The following is a 19,130-nucleotide window of genomic DNA, read 5'->3' on the forward strand; positions in this document are numbered from 1 at the left end:
TTAAAATAATCCACTGTCACAGGCAGACAGCTGTGACAGTCTTTAAATGCTGCTATCCTACCCCATTTAAAATGCTTGCACAGGAAAGAGAAGCAGCTTTTAAAATCATAATACAGTCTAGAAAACATAATAAGGATGCTTTGCTTCAATTTTGTTTCAAATAACATTGCAAAGCAAATTTATAAGAAAAATGCTGGCTTATCAATTTACCTTTTTACACCAAGGAAAAGCAGAAAATCCTCCAGTCACTTTGGACCTAAACTGGCAAAAGCTCTGCTTACCCGCTCTGCCTTTTAGACAGAACAGTTCCAAGAAATTTTATGGAACTGCTTACAGGCTGTAAAGATTATTGTGTGCAAAGGTTCTTGCAGGATCAGAGTCCAGCATTATACTTTCATGCTTGATGTCATCAAAACTGAGCCTCCTCTTTGATGAAAATTTCTCTACATAGAGTAAATAAAAATAAATTTAAAATAATGCACCTCAATAAACAAAGAGTCTAAATTTTAAGGAAACAGACTTTAGAACACCAGAACAGACAGTTGTTAAACTGCATCAAAAGCATTCTTACACCCTGATGAGACATATAAAATTTGCTGTAATGAGAGCCTTGAATTTAACACAGAAGTACTGGTTCTGTAGTGACTCCAAGGAAAAAGGTTTCCGATTGAATTGTGCTACCATTTCCCCTGATTCCTCTCTATTCTTCTCTTCCTGAGTGTGTTCAGTTCCCCTGAAACTACTTTAAGAAATGTCTGTGTCTCATACTAACCTGACCTCCCACAAAAAAATCTCCATTGCATTTAACTTCCAGAAGGTTAAGACAGAAGTAGTAAACATGAATTAGTGTGCAGTTATAAAGGACTTGTGAAACAGTGCACCAGTTTTACTCAACCTGAATATTAATCCAGTAGTGCTAATCTACATACCCTTCCTTACACGTGTAAGAGACTGTGTTTCCAAAAGTAAAGTTATCTCCTTTGATGACCGCATCTTTGATGGCAGGAGGGGTTCCACAAGACACAATGTTGCAAGCTGGTGGTGTGCTGCTCCAGTTCCCTGAAGATGCACAGACAAGTACAGAAGGTCCCTGAAGGCTGAGACACAAAGATGATTATTAAGGCTGCCATTTTATTCTGGGTGAGGGATAGAGAGAGAAAGAGCTGCTTTGCTTTCTGGCCCCAGTGAAACTAAGGAGTCTTTCTCACTGACTTCAGTGGAGGCCAGAACCTCATGCTTTGCTCATGGAAAAACACTGTGATGCTATTAAAAAAAGCTGGTCTTCACATCACTTTGAAGGGCAAGCTGGTGGATTTCTTGTGAAGCCTCAAGGCTCTGTGCAGACACACACAATTTCTGCTGTAGCTTTGCTCATCTTTGAGCACAAAAGAAATAAATACTTGTTTAACCTTAAAAATTTATTTGTATGCCATCAACAACATGCCAGTCTTGAGACTTGAAACTAGGCCTCTGCCTGAGACCTGACTCACTCAACGACTTAAAACACTATCTTCACCCAGGACACTGAAGGAAATGCTCCAGTTCAAGTTTGTTCACAAAAAGTCATTCAGTTCCTTCAGGAGGTAAAGGATATTATTTGAGTGAATGGCTACACACATTTGAAGTTGATGGTATTTTTTGGTTTCCTTATCTGAGGAAAGGATTGGTTCAGATGGTGTGACTTGGATGTCTGAACAGAGTGTGAAACACCTCTCTCAGATGCCCTGGGTGAAACCCTTTGTCTCCAGCTGCTACGTCGCTGTCTGTGGGTTCCCTGTAGGGCCCACATCATATATAAGAGCCCTACATGGGAGTGTCTGATCCCTACAATTTGGTGTCAAATGGTATTAGACCCCATGCTTAGCTGACTGAAATAAGTTAATGGAAAAGAGCACTGACCTGTAATGCTTTTACAAATTTGGCATAGGCCCTTGTCAGGGAAGTAGGGCTTTGCCTACCTGTGGCAATATGTTTAAAACTAAAAACACCTAAAAGGTGCTTGAAGGAAGAGATTGGGTCCAGAAATAATGCATAAGATGGACACTGTTTGAGAGGACTTCATCTGGAGTGATAACCACAGGAGAGAGGATCTCTCTCACCAAGTTATGGTAGACAGGTAAAGACAAAGAATCAAAATTGATGTGGTTGCTGCCTATATGTCCAAAGTCCACAGTCAAAAAACTCATTACACTGCCTGGTTTAGTGGGGTACAATGCAAATGACTTAATACTACACTGAACTGCAGCTGAGTTATCCATTTGTACTAACACAATTAAAACATTGACCAAATGAACATGCTTCACCTATCTGCCTGCATCTGGACAAGGAAATGATTGCAGCAGGAAGATGTAGAAAAAAATCATCCCTAAACAGGTCCACATGGGACCACATATGTCAGAGTATATCTGATAGAAGTATGAGCAGATATGAGGGGAGGCAGAAACCTGCATGTGCAGCCACATCCTTGGATATAGCATTAATGTGTTAATTTTTAATTCCAGCATGTTAAAAATGTGTTCGTAGTATAATTGCTTACAAATGTAAAACAGAACAAATACTTAAAATAAATTACTAGTAGGAAGAGTTAAAGGAGTAAATTAATAACTTCCAAAAAGTTCCTTCACAAAAAAAAGGTGCTGTAAAGTAATAGCAAAAATAATATGAACTACAGTTGTACAGATATAATGATCTTCAAAGACAAATGAGAGCCTTCATAAATAATGAAAACTATTTTTCTGAATATTCAAAATATTTTTATAAGTTTGATGGTAAAATGAAAGCATTACATATGTATATAGCAATGCAACTTTTCTGAATTGCTCCAGTTCAGGACAAAATACAGAAAGTACCCTCAAGGTATAAAGAAGTCTTTTCCAATTCTGTTTCAGTATTTTACCACCCTGAGCAATGATCCCAACTTTTTTTCTTTCAGATAAAAGTCAGATCTTCTAAGAAGCATGCCACCTGCATTTGGCTCAGGCACGTTCATGCATTTACCTGTATCCATTGTCACAGGTGTATGATACAGAGGAAAGGTAGGCTGTGCCACTGAGTGTATATTTTCCATTGCTGATATCCTGTGGGCTAGGGCACATCACCATTTCACAGGAGGGGGGAGCATGATTCCAAATGCCATTAGCAAGGCACAGAATTTCCTTTTCCCCCACCAAGTTGTATCCATCATTACATCTGCATTAGAAGAAAAGAAGTGCTATCATACACAGAGCCTTTCATGCACAACATAATCAGCCATCCCTTTTTTTTCATCATCCACACCTGCATAAACGATCTTTCTTTTCAGGAAATAGAGAAGTAGTACTGGAGTAAACATTCAGCTCTGCTAATGAACAGCCACTCTATAACCAAATGTCTTTCCATTATTTTAATCCCATCTTGCTCCTCTCCTTCATTTCAACCAATCTCTCAATTCAGCCATACTCTTATTTGCTGCCAGATTGTCAATCAGTTATTAATACAGCACTTCAAACATACTGAATTCCTACCTGTACACCACTTTATTATGGTATGTAAAATTTGAGCCAAAAATGGCACTGTTCTCTGGAATAACTGGAGCACCACAGGATATAGCTTTAAAAAGACAGGAATACAAGAGAGGTTGATATAACACAAACAAAAATGAACAGAAAATTAGGATTTGCTTTGTTTTCGCTGAAAAGATTTGAAGAAGTATAAAGCCCTAGGTAACAATGAGTTCTTGACTAATCTGTAAATGACATTTAGGGCTCTTTATCTGAATTCACCTTACTTAGAAACTGAACTAATTGGAAGTAGGTAGTTATAACCACTCTACAAACCACATGCTTGGTTATCAAGAGGACTCCACATCTCCCTCTCTCTATGGACAAAGTAATTGTTTATTTGCTCAGACAGTCTTTGTCAACTCTTCATTTTACCTGTTGCTTCATCTCATTTGTCTGGTTTTCTAAAGAAACAATTTCGGCTATTATACTGTGACTATGTACATGCATCAGCCTGTTCTTTTGGATTGCTTTTAATCCACTGAGACAGTTAATGGTCTTTAAGTGATTAATTGCTTGAAAATGGAAGGCTGGGTGGAGAAGAATTAGAATTAGAAGAACACTTCTAATGCTTGCATTAGACTGAGTCCATACCTCTGACGCACTGGAGAATCTGTGTAAGAGAGAATCACTACAGTCATGACAACTGTGCTTATGTCTTAAGAAAACAAAGACTTCAACACTGACACCCAGATCTGCTAGGGTTTCATAAGCTGCCATGGTCACTAAAGGCTCTTCAGTATTACTTTGCCCCTCCCATCTGTCTAATGTTTAAGTCACATTTCCGCATGCTTTACCCCCAGGAACCAACCTTCACAATAGGGTGTTGGGTGGTTCCACTCTCCGGACTCCATGCAAGTAAGTTTTGTCACTCCTGTGAGCTGGAAGCCTTCTTTGCAGGAAAATGTTACTTGACTGCCAACACTGTAAGTATCCCCATGTAAGTGACCATGTTCTGGATTTCCTGGATTATGGCATTTCACGGGTTCTGAGGAGGAAGAGGGAAACTACAAATAATATATTTATGTGCCAGGTTTTATGAACAACCTACAAGAGATATCCTTGGGAATTTGCTGAAAGTAGAAGGCAAAGCACATGAAAAACATTAAAGTAGTTTACAGCCTTTTCTCTTTTATATGTAAATGACTGAAGACTCATGCAAGTAAGCTAATCTTAACATGGAAGTGACCTCTGTAACAGAGTTTACATCCCTTGTCAGAAGCAAACACATCTTACAGTAATTTCTCCCTCTGTGAGGAAAAGCCCATTCCAGCATGTGCATCCCTGAAAATGAAAACTACCTTTTATACCAACCTATGTCACTGTCTAGTTATCCTCATCCAAAGTTACCTTGTTTAATGTTTCCACAGGCAGCTCTAGTCCTACTCAGAAGCCTGTGTTAAAATGTTCACTGCACAGCTCTGCTCTGAGAAGTGAAACACTGTGGCCTTCCAGGTCTCGTGCTCTGTGTGCAATAAGGTTTTTGCATGTGTGTAGTCTTGGAGCAGCATCCCAATTACAGCTGTGTCCTTAGGGGGAGGTGAGTTTTCAAGAAACAAAAGGAGAAGCTTTATCACAGCCCCATCCAGACTAAACCAAGCTGGAGATGAAAGCATGCCTGTCCTAGATATCATTTGTTGTCTTGCAACTGGAAGGCAGGATACTGGCCTATACAGAATCTTGGAAAGGCTAGCTGGATGTTTTTCTTTCCCATACCTGCACATTTTTTACCATCTCCCGTGTAAGGAGGGATGCAAGAGCAAACATAGGATCCGTTTGTGTTGAGACAAGATGCGTGCTCATCACAGTCTGATCCAACAGCACATTCATCAACATCTGCAAAAAACAAAACAACACAAACCCACAAAACCCACGTCTCTAGTGCGTTATTTGTAGCAAGCATTTGCTTTAAATTTTGGTCTTACTGTCAAGAGGAATTACTTTAAGTAGTGTAATTAAAAATCACTTACCGCAATCACATTTTTCATCCATTGGTAAAAATAATTAATATTTAATCAAATATTTTTAACTCACGGTAAAGTTTTACTGAAATTTTAATTATAATTTACTCAACAGTATTGTGCAACGTGAGAAAATCAGACATAAATGTTACTAACTTTCAGTCACTACTTCCCCATAAATTATCTGGTTTCCAAACTGCAAAAGAACAGATACTGTAACTATTGTACTACTAGTCTGCATAGACACTCTGAAGAAGGATTTTTACATTAAACTCTTGCTTAGGAAATCCTCTCTATCTCAACCTTCCTACTTATAAGATGGGAAAACCTAGTCAAGAGGAGAAATACTCTGAAAATATTAGAGCCCCATCTTTGATGCAGATAATTAGACTAGGCCCAAAAAGAGCCTGCAGTTGCCAGAAAAGGTAAAAAAATTCAAAATATTAAGTAATATTAATTAGTTAATATTAATTAACTATTTACATGATAGTAGCACCTAAAAATCCCAATTGATAATTTATGATCCATGTAGTTTGGTACTATGGATCAAAAAAAAAAAACAAAACAAAACAAAAAACCCTCACTCCAGAATACTTCATAAATCCTTTTAATCTTGACAGTAAGGAAACGTCCTTGGTAAGAAAACAATGACTCAAAATTGCAAAGAGTTAATTTCAAAGTATCTAATTGAAAAGTTCTGGCATCAGGGATTATTCTCAGGGATTATTCTCCCTCCATAAAAATGCTTGTTTCAGACTGTTAGAGAGAGGTGGAACAATTCTTAATCTAAGTGCCCTGCTACAGGACCCCTGTTGGTCTAGGTATGCCATGCAGACACATAGTTTGGGTCCTTTGCTCATTTCCAGTAAAAAATCACTGGTTAAAAAAAGCAAGAAAATTTACTGATTTGGAGGGTTTACTCTTCACTGCCAGATGAGCCTGATCAGCATGAAAGGACCAAAACACATTGAAAAGAAAAGGAGTTTCTTTCTGATATGCAGCATGACAGCTGCACTTTAATACCAAGACAGTTGCCAATTACACAAGTACCAGGAGAATGCAAAGTGCTACCACAGCAGAATTGGAATGACAGCTTCTTCCATAATGTCTTGTTAGGCAAGAGACTTCCAGTGGGGTGGAACTACACTGTGAGTCAGACCCTAACAGAACAAAAGGAATGCTTCAGGGCATAGGTGTACCAGGTTTTGTTAGCACCTCCCTGAAACATGAGTCAGAAAGGTAAATGGTGGGTCAGGGTGCCAAATCCACTCTTGTTTTCATTTTCCCATAACGCTGCTTAAAGAGAGACAAGGCAAGCTGGAAGGTGGGGCATAGGCTTTTTCCTTCTGAACATTGTGACTCCTACAGCATGGAAGTTGAACTATTTGGACAGCCCTGACATACCTCTGATGATGTTTGTAGATTCTGAAGAAGTGCTGCTGGACAGAATGCTATGAAACTAGATGGATCCCATTCCAAAGTGAATTTTGCAGAACTAAAAGACTTTGGGCATTTCTTTTGCTTGTCTTGACTGAAAAAATATGCACTATACCTACAAAGAATTAGGAGTCAAACACAAATCTTGCCAGTTTTTTCCTGCGCAACTCCCATTGGAGACATGGCTAAGATCCAGCACAACCGGATGCAGCAATCCAAGTACAGCTAGGTAGTGGATTCCAGCAGGGGTATGCTGGAGATGTGGCCCTGCAAGATCAGTGACACCTAGTCCTCTGCACACAGTATGATGCCAGCCTGTCACACCTTTCAGCTTGTGCCACTGCACCGGATACATCAGACCCATCTGACCAGCACATAAGTTAAGGTGTGGCAACTGTAGGAACTGTGTTCACAAGTGTATTCCCAGCCCTCTCAGTGCTGCAGCTGCTTGCTGGCAGGCATGTCTGACCCACCAAAAAACCCCCACAATGGAACACTGGCAGAGGTGATCTGCCCATTAAGTTAGGGACTAAGGAGACGGCAAGGTGGCCTTTCGTTTAGGTAAACATCAATTAACAGTTAAGTGGATCAACTGGCAGTGTAAATGCTTCTCCTTGAGCTCATTAAAGAGTGTGAATGTCCTCCTGAGTTAGCCAGACCAGCATAGAGGAGTGGAAATGAATACATGGTCAACATGAGGTATAAATGTCAGACAAATACCAATGGGCATGAGCTGGCCGAAACACACATATTCATTCCCAGCTACTGGGAATGTGCAAGGTCATGATTGTGAACACATTACAGAGCTTGATAATGGGAAATACACTGGAATTATGCCTAGACTGTGTATTACAATTGCTGTATTTTGTTAAGTAACTTGAATTTGTTTCTGTTGTGCTATGCAGTACATTTTGCATTTTGTATCACTCAGCTTGATCGGAAATCCTGTGCAGCATCTACTGTCTTCAGGTCAGTAAATCAATCAAATACTACAATATCCATGTGTGAAATATGTAAAATAACCTGGTCATAGAGCATGTGACACTGACAGCATGCTGGAGAACAACGAAATACACAGGTCAGAAGCACAGAATGTAAGGATTGCAGGACATGGAAGGAGAAAGGCTGGGAGTGCAATGCAGGCCTATGTAATTTGATATATTTTTGATTGTATGTGGGGCATACAAGAGGATGGACAGAAAAAGGTGACAAAATGTAGTTTTGGTTTCACATAAGCCTGAGCATGTTATTTCAGAAAAATGAATATTTTGGATTATGACTCTAGGACAGTGGACTCCACAATTTTAGAATGAATGTCTGCTCAAACCTAAGGGCACAGGTGAAGTGTGAGACTGTCAGTGCATGTAGCCAAATGTATGGCACTTCTTACCAAGGCATGATGGTGAAATGCTGTTCCAGCTCCCATTATCCAGGCAGAGCATCCTGGAGTCACCCAACAAATAGTAGCCATTGTTACAGTGATAGGTAATAGTACTGCCAGCAAAAAAGTCCTCAGCTGAATAATATCCATTTTCTAAAGTTGGAGGCACTCCACAGCTGATTCCTGCAAGATGGGTGAAAAGAGGGCACAGGCATTAGCAGAGCAAACACAGATCATCTTCAGAATAATTCCACATGAGAGCCATTACCACATGGTTTCTCTGCAGCTGTACAATCCCATTAGCAAGAGGGCTCAGTCCTTTTCTGAAGTAGCTAATCAATTCAAGGTCTAGTGGAAGGTCTTGTTTTGTCGGCATTTCTCAATAAGAGTCTTAGCAGGACTATCCAGCTCCTGCTATGAAAATTTTGCTAGCTCTCGAGAGACATCTGTGGCTGAGATCTGAGCAGATGCCCTTTAGTCACAGAACACTTCTGATAAGAAATAATCCTTGGTGAGTTATAATGAAAAAAGAAAACTGAATTTGCCTTGTTGTTGCTGTTACTTTCCTTTGCTGAAAATCAAGCTCAGGCTTGCTGTGTTTCTACACTGCAAAAGTAGCCAACAGAGTTACAGTCCTGGCCTGAGATGAGGGAGTGCATGAATGATGGAGAGATTGGAGCTGACTTAGCATACAAACCTCAGCATCCCTTAGATTGACTATAGTAAATAATCCCATCTGATCCCAATTGTGCCAGCAGAAAGCATCCCTGTACCTGCCTACCAGAGGTTTTTATTTATTCTAGCAGAGTTGCTTCTGTGCATCTTTATCTCAATCAAAAAGGCTTGAACTTATCCCAACAGCTACACAGCTCATCTTTGTAGCTACACAGGTTACAGCAAGTCCTAGTCCCCCAGCTGTGTGCAAGGATCACACAAGAATTTAAAGCCTATACTTGCTGTGAATGAATAGAGCAGGAGAGTTTGTAACAAAGACAAGATCTCAGGCATCTGTGGTTTGGGGGTATTTAGCACCAAGAAGAGGAAAAGAATCCTGGTGGGTGAAGACAGTGATTACACTGAGCCTGATTCAGTCAGTACTTTTTCAGGCTCACACCATTAGTATAAAACTGTAGTTCATTATGCAGGAAATAGGTATCTCCAAGTAACTTTCATTCATCAGGTCCTCATGGAGTACCTTGAAAGTAAAGGCCAGTGGGTGAGTCTAGCCTTCATCCCCTCAGCCTGTTTGTGGCAGGTCAGCCCTGTTCTGTCTCAGTTCTGTGCTCAGCAGGTAAAACTGCTTGGCCCAATGCAGGGAAATCAGAAACACTAACAGGGTTCTGGTGGTTGTCACAGATCACACACCAAGAAAGTGCAAAGCTGTCTCTGCCAGTGAGCTTTCCTTCTGCCCAGCAGGACTTGCTTTTGGGTAAATCCTCATGGGCATGCTGTCGTTTACACAGAAGATGAGACTTTTGCTACAAATAACTGAATAAAGAGGAAGATAATAAAATTTAGATGAAACTATTTTAAAGTAATTTTTAAGAAATTTTATGATTTCCTCCAAACTACCTATAAATTCTAGGATTATGCAATATCTACTTCTGGAGCTAATTTACTATTCTGCTGAAATGAAAAATGTAATCAGCTCCAAAGCAAGCAACTGCAGTCATATGTGCAGTCACAACAGAGGAGGACCAAAAGAAAGAAGAAAGCAAGAGCAGGAATCATATAATCAAAAGAAACTTGGCAGCCTGAATGCATATAGCTCAGTTTCTTTGAAGAAATCCTGTAAATCTTGGAGTACTTCCAAGTCCTAACAGAAATATATGCTGCCTATAAAGGAATGAGGTCATAACTTACTCAAGTCAAGGCTTCTACTTCAAACCAGACATTCTCAGTGACATCTAAAAATCACAGAGATATTTTAGCATTTCCTATGCATTGTTCACACTCCTAATGCCACTGGGTAGGAAAGTACCAGACTGCTGGTACTAATTTCTGTAACAGTTATGTATATTAGAAACTGACTGAAAAACATGGAAAAGCATGGTCATGATACAGTTTCTGCTCAGCAAAACATGAGTTTAGTTTTAAGCATATATGTATGCACTGTAACATGGATGGATTCAAGTGCATGATAGCTGCAAAAAAACCCCAGGCCATGAATAGTGATAGGATTCAAATAAATACCAGGGTTTCCTAATCCTGACAGCTCACTGAGACAACTCACTTTCACATCGGGGAAAAGGCCGTGTCCACTGTCCCATGTTAAGGCAGTGTTGAACAGAGTTTCCCACTATCTGGAATCCTGGGTCACAGGAAAGGCTCACTTTTGACCCTGGCTTTAAATCACCAGAAGAGGCTCGCAGATGTGGTATGGATCCTTGCAAAGATGGACAATCTGTGAACAGAATATATGCATTCAGTAAGACGTACAGCTACGTGCTGAAATTACCAAACTGGTTATGTGATTGTTTGATCCCATATAAGTTTACCCAGGAAAAAGCTTTTGGAAATGTCACACATGCTACATCCCGCTTGGGTCCAAAGCATTTTGAGAATCATCAACATATAAAATTAGAAAAGGAATCTACAGAAAAAGAAGCAAGGAGGCAGCAGGTATTTTAAAATCATACAATGATTATTAGAATAAAAGGCAGGAATTTTTTTTTCTGATTCACTACCATCTTCACTATTTTCCCATCTCAATTCAGGAAGCAATAAATTTTTGTCAGAGATTTCAATGAACTTTTGTTACAGAACCCTGGAATTTGAAGAATGAAGGACTGCATGTTCTAAACGTCAAATTATCAAAATAATTTATTCAAGGTTAGTAGAGCAAAGGCTACAAATTAGTTAGCTGACCCCATAAAGAGTCTTATAGTGTTGCTCAGAAAAAAATGGGTTCTAGGAAGTAAAGTTCTAACCAGCACAAAATATACTCTTGTAATCTATCTTCACTCTTCCAACAACTCCTGGCAGGAAATCTGGCCAGGCTAGTACATTTCCTTTTTGCAGTTCTTCTGGACAGGATGTAGCCAGAGATTCTACCTACGATTTAAAACAATTGGTTAGGTGATGTTTAAGGACAGTGTAGGAAAAGAATATTACAAAAAAAATATTCCCTTCATGCGTGTATGCAACACTAGAACAGATCCTTGAGGGAATAATGCTCATCTTTTCTAGCACAAGAGGTTCCTGGCTGAAGTCCTTATTATTCTCTTCTTATAAGCCATCTAGATATGGACAGTTCATGCTGAGTCACTACCTGAAGGACTACTTGACATACAAACAAGGTATTGAACACAGTTCTTGAGACACAATTGCATTTGTTAGTGTAAAAGAAGAACACATCTATGTCACAGAAAAAGACAGCAATGAGGCTGCAACCTGAAGAGAACACTTATCTATTTGCAGAAAATGTCAAACAGGAGCCAAAACGAACTTAATGTTCAAGATCTGTATTCTGAAAACTGCTAGCCCTGCACCATATATAAGGGACAGAAACACAAAAAGGAGAAGCTTAATAAGGCAATTAGTTGTTCCCAGAATATAAGTTTTGTGAACTGAATTAACTAGACTCTCTAAAACACTGTAGGCAAGGCCCAACCAAAGGCGGGACAGGGACATAAGTAATGGAGTATAGAAACAGGAACTATACAGGCCAGTTAAGAACAGGATGAACAAAGGAACACACTATTAGACCAACAGCAGATTGGTATCTTGAGAGAAGATCTGGTCCTATGTCTCTGATAGAAAAGTTTTCTCAGATGGGTGATTGCCTTCTGTCAAGTTTCCAGTAGATAAATTCAACTACCAAGAATAATGTCCTACAGTGTCTATCCTTGTGAGAAGGAAAGGTACATCATGAACTTTGGAGTGATTTTTTTTCTCATATTGTCCCTACTCTGAACCCATTGAGGCAGATTGGACTTTTCTAGAGTCAGTATAGCTGGAGAAAGAACAAATGTTCTCTGTTTATTCTGAGGCCATTTCAAAGTTCTCATTTCAGCAATCTGTGCCAATGGAAAGTGCTTAGGCCAAAGGCTGCAAACAAATTGCAAGGAATCTGCACAAAATAATTTCCAGTGTAGGAAAAACAAGTCTGGGAATCAGCCCTTTCAAGCCATATGATGGAGAATGGAGGGCCAGAAAGGACCTCACAGTTCCCTATACCCTACTCATATTTCTGGTGGTGTCTGTTCAACAGAGTGATAGTTTACCTATACAAAATTAATGTGCAAGTGAATAAGCAACTAAAGCATGCAATGAAAAATCTTAAAGACTAGAATCCACCATCCTTTATTCACTAAGCAACATATTCTGTCACCCTGCTTTCCTTTATGGCTGAGAATAGAAAGTTAAGACTTAATGAATAGCTCCAGCAGGCCAGAATAAACCTAATGATAACAGATTACAACAGCACCTTACTATTCCAAGCTCTGAAATGAATGAGGTAAAAATTGGCTCAGCTTCCTGTCTGAGGTTACATCTGTCTTTTCAGATGAGCAATATGGATACTACAAATGAACAGCAGGATTTTTGCTCCTTGTCCTAACTCTGTTGCATCTGGAGCAAGTGGGAAATCAATGAGACCTGTCATTAAAGAGGGGCAACTACTGAGAAAGTTTCAGTAAGTTGCACTTAAAACTCTTCACCAGTGTCCCCTTTAAAATCACATGTACACTTATCAGCTTCAAAACTGCTAGTGAACAAAAACTTGAAGATCTGATTAGCAATGTGACAGTTGGTGACTCTAAAAGTCAAGGACTGTAGCAGATAGTTGGGTAGTTTCAAACCTGTCAGAAAGGCAAAGTAGTAAAAAAACAGAGAAATAAACAGAGGAGACATCTTGATGCTGGAAGCAAAGATTCTGCTTTACTTTTTTTTCTATTCACGTTATTATTTCTTATCTTTGGATCATGGATAACAAACAAAAAGAATTTATAAACCACCAATTAGTGATGCAAATTTAAGAAAAATCAGGAGAAGAGCAAAACCTTGTAATCCAAAGATTCTTCCCCAAAGAAACGCCTCTAACTTTAAACATTTGTCTTTGTTGTTCAAGTGTTATCAGCAGTTTAACACTTCTGACCTTCAGAATTGAAATACTAATGAGCAGGAAGCAGTAATGGAGCACTGTCATCAGGTTTGCAGATAATATCAAGCTGGTGATAATATCACCAGTTAGTATGCTCAAGGACAGAGTTGCATGCATAGGCACTTTGCCAGGCTGGAGTAAAGATCCAACCCAGACTTCAAAAATTCAACAAGGAAAAATGGGAAGGAAAAAAATTCTGAACAATATTGGTGAGGAAAGCCAAGAGCAGGAAAAGAACTCTGTGGAAAAGAATTTAGGGACTCTGGCAGGCAGTGAGCTGAGTATTGGCCAGCTGTGCACTGTGCAAATATTGAGGACCAACAGCATCCTTGGCTGTGTGAATAGGGTTACCATCAGAAAACCAAGGAAGTGATTATTCTTTTTCAGTGCTTGTTAGATAACATCTGAAGTACTGCATTCACAGCAAGAAAGACATTGGGTTATTCACAGCAAGAAAGACATTGACAAGTTGGAACAAGCTCAGAGATGGGATGGAACATTTGCCCTGGGAGGAGAGTTTGGTTCAGCCTAGAGCAGAAGCAGCTATGGGGACACCTCTCAGCAGCCCCATGTGCATGGGGATCATGTACAGACAGGCTTGTACAGCAGTGCATGGTGGAAGACACAAGCAGTAGTCATAAATGGAAGTGGGAGGTCCCAACTAGGCAAAGAGAAACAAATTCCACTTGAGGATAACTGAGCACTGAAGCTTGGCTCCCAGAAAAGCTTTGGGATTACTGTGCTTGCAGACACCTTTCAGTCTTTATTAATTTTAACTCAGTGGAAATTTGGTGCTCCTAAGCTTTTATTTTAGGTATGTGATTAGGTGTAACTCAATATTCAGTTATCCTGCCCTTTCAAACTTTTTCTGGAACTATATAGCTCAGATTTTTCATTGTCCAATGCATCGACTGATATTGTGATGCCTCCCCTCTGAAGATTTAACAGCAGAATGAGGAAATTGTATGTAGCCTGTGAAACAAGCACTTTGCTTATTTCACTGGATTTCTCTCTCTTCTAGCAGTACTGTTAATTTTTATACATGATTTCCTTCCTGTTTTGAAGCCACATACTACAGAAAGGCTCAATCATAACAGAAGGTGACTCAGCGTTGATTTTACCAGACTTAGTTCTGCTTAAAGCTACTTTACTAACTACATTAAGCTTATTACCCTAAGCTAGAACTCCATCTGGTCCCCATGGACTTCTGTGGGAGTAGGGGTCTACCCAACACGCTGACCTAGAGTGCCTTCTCAAATGTTCATCCTATGTTCAGAGCCCTCTGCTCAGACACTGGACTCAGGACTTACCTGCTGTGGAGAAAGTACATAGTCCCAAATGTTAAGCTGGCTGATGGAGCCCACAAAAGATTCAGCTGGGTTGAATCCTTCTCCTTTTTGATCTTGCTCTTGACCCAGCACAAGTGCACCGCCACCTAAACTCAGAATTTGAAGAGGCGTAGGAAACAAAGCCTTACAGCAGGGATCCCATAAGAAGATTAAAAACTAAGCAAAACAAAAATTTTGCTGCCCTATGTTACTCAGATTTTGCAGTGAAGACCAGCCACCTTCAACAAACTCTCTCAGCAAAACCTGTGGGAAGCCCTATGTTAGACTGAGATTGGTCAACATAGCAATTTCGAAATGACTGTCAGATACATATGGGAGCAGATATCACCTGTGGCTACTGCAGGAATGATATTGGCTCCAAGAGATCACCTGTAGATCAGTATTTGAAGCATAACACACAGAAACATAAAACACAGTTTTGAGCAGGTGGGGCACATTTTACAATACCAACTTACACTTCCTCCTTTAAACAAAAGCTTACAAAGTCGTACAGGTCAAATGTGATTCCATGCCCTCAGAAGCACACTGAGGGTAGTTAATGTTCTGAGACACAGCACACAAGTTAAATTTATTCTCCTTGTCCATTAACATGTGAACATGCATCTTATACGTCATAGGGTATGTGGACAAGGTCAAAAAGTAATGGCAACAGCACACTTCCTTAGGTCTTATCTCTGGAAAGAACTCCAATGGAAAAGACAGGGGCAAACATAAGGATCATGGATTAAAATGCTTTAATATTGTATTTTTTATTTTAATAAAATAGTATTTTTAAAGTCTATGTAAATTTGGATGGTGGCAGTATGCAAACAGCACCAAAACAAAACCTGTTTGCAGCCAAATAATACCAGGCTTTTCATAATTCTTTAATGCTGAAGATACTCCTTTTTATGCCCTCTGATATTACTCTATAGATGACTGATCACAGGAAACAATGAAATAGCAAACCGCACCTTGTTAGAAAAAAAAATACAAACATAACTTCAAATATATGCCTGAAAAAACAGGAAAAGGCTAAGTCAATAAACCCTGAACACATATATGTAAGGGAAATGCCAGACAAACTTTATTTTGTTGCATGAGACACTTACTCTCACAAAGCCATTCCAGAACCAGCCCTGCACAGGTTCCTTTGTGGACTAAACTGTGTTGTCCATAAAATAAGCTACCTACCAATATACCCTAGAAATGTGCATTTTGTCTTCAGTGATGCTGAGTGGGGGGAACTGTCCTCACAAAAAAAGAACAGCAAACATGAGCTTTTCAGAAATGCTGAAAATGTGAATATGTACTAAAAACACCGAAACATTTTCTTGCATATTCTGCAATAAAAACAGAATGAAGGCAACTAGATCTGGTATAATATAAATAAAGCATACCAGGGATTTTTGATCCAACAGAGAGCCCACTGCCTCCATCGGACAGTTTTCCATCGATGTACACCTTCCATGCCCCATCCCTGCACGTCCACGTCACTGCAATGTGATGCCAGTTACCATCGTTCACTGAAGGACAGTCTGTTATCTTCTCTTTCCCATTCACATAAAGAACCCAGCTGCATGGAAGGAAGACACAGGCATACTCAGCTGCATGTATGCAGCTACCTTAAAAGCATGGTCTGTCCCCGATTACTCAAAGAAATGTTATTTGACTAACAAGATAACTGGCGTGTAATAACTATCACGTGAGAAATCTCTCTTGAAAGATCATCATAGATGACATCTCTCTCCCAGAGGACTTGGAAGTTGGTTATCATATGCAAAGCATGGTGAAATAAGTGACATGCTTTTGTAACAAAATATTAAGGCTCAAGTCATGGTTGCATAGTGGGTTCTTAAATTTTCCTGTTGAGTTTGGAGTCACACTACAAGTCACACTCTGCTTTTGTAAAAGTGCAAGTCATACTCTGCTTTTAGAATCATGCCAGAAGTACTTTGACTGCTGAGCTCCATTTGTTCCACTCATTGTCTCAATAAGCCATTAAGAAAAGATGAAAATACAGCACAGAAAAAAAAAAAGTTATCTAAATTCACAGCTCTCTTGCCATTACTTTTCTATAGAGCAAAACGTGATGGAAACAAAGCAAGAAGAAAAACAAAACAAAGAGACAACTCTGTCAAGAGAGTTTGGATGCAGATTTTTCTGCCCCAAAGTAGGCAAAGCTTACATTCAAACTTCTGTTCTACACTTCCTTTATCAATCCACGACATCTGTAAGCTATAGAAAAGCAAAACTGTGATTTACCCATTGTAATCAGTCAGAAGAAATGCATTATCACTTCCATTTTCCACCGCATAAGAAATGGGAGTCCCATAGTTTGTGGTGTCAGTGGATTTCATCCAGAATGTACAGGTGATGTCACCAAGAGATGGTAAAATACCATCAAGCATGACATATCCATAGATACCAGAGACTTCAAAATCAAGATTGAAACCAGAGGACTGTTCTGCAATGAAGACAAAGAGTATTCAGAACAATATTTACACAAACATGGAAAGAGAATTCAATGAAATCTAAGCAAATGCAATAAAGTGGAATGCAGTCCTGCTACAAAAATTATTCACTAACTTGAATAGAGGTAGAAAGAACTTTTGGTAGCCTAACATCAGCCAGCATACATAGTTTTCCAAGGCTAGAATACAGTGCTTGAAGACAAATATCTCAAAGAAGACACTGACGATCTAGCAATAACATGAACATGAGCCTTTCTTCTCTGTCCTCTATCACTGAAATGACATATCCATCTACCATCTACCATCCAACAACATAAAGACGTAAATTCACCTGGTTCCATTTAATCAAGCTTTGAAGAAAAAACCCAAAACAACTCAGGATTTTTCCTGTTCTGGACTTATTGAAATACACTGCCTGGTATGGGACAGCACTTCTGTGCTACTGTTCAATGCACAGTGACATGTTTTACAAGGATGCTACATGCAACGTTAGCAAGTGGAGCTTTCTTGAAAGGTGGGTGTTAAACTCTGACATAGGATGGCAGGTGTAAATGTCTTCTACTGTCTTTGTGAAATCAGCATGGCTTCCATTTAAAGATTCACTGGCAACTTTATAATTTTTGGGAAGAAGGATTTGAGTCTTGTGGTCTCCAGTGATCCCCCACAAAGTTGTACTATAGGTGTGACCCATGCCACCTGTCCACAGCAAACTTGATAGTCTTTTGCCTGTAGGGAACTTGATGCCTTTAGGACTTCTGAAGCTAAGACTACCCCTTACTAATCTCCAACCCTGTGATACAAAGCCCTACACAAAATACAAGAAACAGAAAGATCTACTTAACTCAGATACACAGAACAAATACAAATTAAATTCAATAGACCTATGGGGTATAAAAAAAGCTAGAACCATGCCTTAGAAAAGAGAAATGACTCAGACACATGCTGTTACTTGTCTGCAATTACACTTATTAATGCTGGAGTCACACAGGCTTCATTCATCCTCTCACAGTCCCACCATCCTAGCTACTCTCTGGAGAAGCTGTATGAAATCAGCCCAGCCAGTGAAAATCTTGCACAGAGACTTAGTCAAGCCACCTTTTTTCTGACACTTAGTCCTGTGTACCTGTTTCACACCTGCTGCCTGTAAAGCCAGGGGGACATTTACAAACGTACGAGTTCAAGGCATCCACACAGGTGGCTTGGTTTAAGCAGGGACTGGAGGCACAGTCATTGATGTTCACTTCACAGTTCTGTCCTGTGTACCCTGTCACACACAGACACCTATGGAGGAAGAGAAGCACACTTCAAAGGTGACAGCCATCATAACAAAGAATTCTGGCTATGAGGCCAGATCTGCCAATGAGAACGGTATATAACAATACTAGAAAAAAATCAACAGATTATATACTGCAGAATTAATGGAATTTTATTTTGGTCATTCCTCTTAAGCATGCCTGTACTCTATTAGCTGCATAATAACACTTCTAGACAGGGACAATATAATATTTAAACAGCCTGCATTTCTTTATATGAAATTGTGAGACATAACCATTGCACTTCCATGAGTAAAACATACCTCTTACATACACAGAATTAATGATAAGAGGTATTCAACTTTTCAGATAGTCACCTTTATATACAGGGAAAACCAAGCCAGTATAAAGACACCAAAACCTTTGATACCTGGAAAACCAAGGTACTTGAAAGGCACCAAAACTTCTTGGGGCTTTTGGGAGGGAAAGACTAAACGAAACACAGATGTTAACAGCTGGCCCATCTACCTATACAGTGATCTAGGATATGACACTTCTGATGGCATTTGTAGCTTCTGATCTGAGTTCAGATACCCTAAATCATAAAATTAAATAGCTAGAAGTTTCCACTGGGGTTTGTATTTTAACCTCTA

At 39.5% G+C, this 19,130-nt stretch overlaps 1 protein-coding gene across 4 annotated transcripts in view; it reads right to left on the reverse strand.

The window, feature by feature from the left end:
* Positions 1–19,130, reverse strand: part of SVEP1 (sushi, von Willebrand factor type A, EGF and pentraxin domain containing 1) — a 120,268-nt gene that overhangs the window by 31,311 nt on the left and 69,827 nt on the right. For all 4 annotated transcript variants that reach the window (XR_005255441.1, XM_038125173.1, XM_038125171.1 and 1 more), the window contains exons 25-36: positions 18,348–18,505; positions 17,016–17,217; positions 16,151–16,326; positions 14,733–14,857; positions 11,249–11,372; positions 10,552–10,722; positions 8,328–8,501; positions 5,256–5,375; positions 4,351–4,527; positions 3,504–3,588; positions 2,998–3,189; positions 930–1,097 (exon numbers count right to left, since the gene is read on the reverse strand). Coding sequence is in view for 3 of the 4 variants with exons in the window: in XM_038125173.1 (XP_037981101.1) it covers positions 930–1,097; positions 2,998–3,189; positions 3,504–3,588; positions 4,351–4,527; positions 5,256–5,375; positions 8,328–8,501; positions 10,552–10,722; positions 11,249–11,372; positions 14,733–14,857; positions 16,151–16,326; positions 17,016–17,217; positions 18,348–18,505 (1,872 nt within the window). In the remaining variant the exon portion in view is untranslated. The remainder of the gene's footprint in view (positions 1–929; positions 1,098–2,997; positions 3,190–3,503; positions 3,589–4,350; positions 4,528–5,255; positions 5,376–8,327; positions 8,502–10,551; positions 10,723–11,248; positions 11,373–14,732; positions 14,858–16,150; positions 16,327–17,015; positions 17,218–18,347; positions 18,506–19,130) is intronic.

The sequence above is a fragment of the Motacilla alba genome, chromosome Z (genome assembly GCF_015832195.1).
Source record: "Motacilla alba alba isolate MOTALB_02 chromosome Z, Motacilla_alba_V1.0_pri, whole genome shotgun sequence".
NCBI classification, from domain to species: domain Eukaryota; kingdom Metazoa; phylum Chordata; class Aves; order Passeriformes; family Motacillidae; genus Motacilla; species Motacilla alba.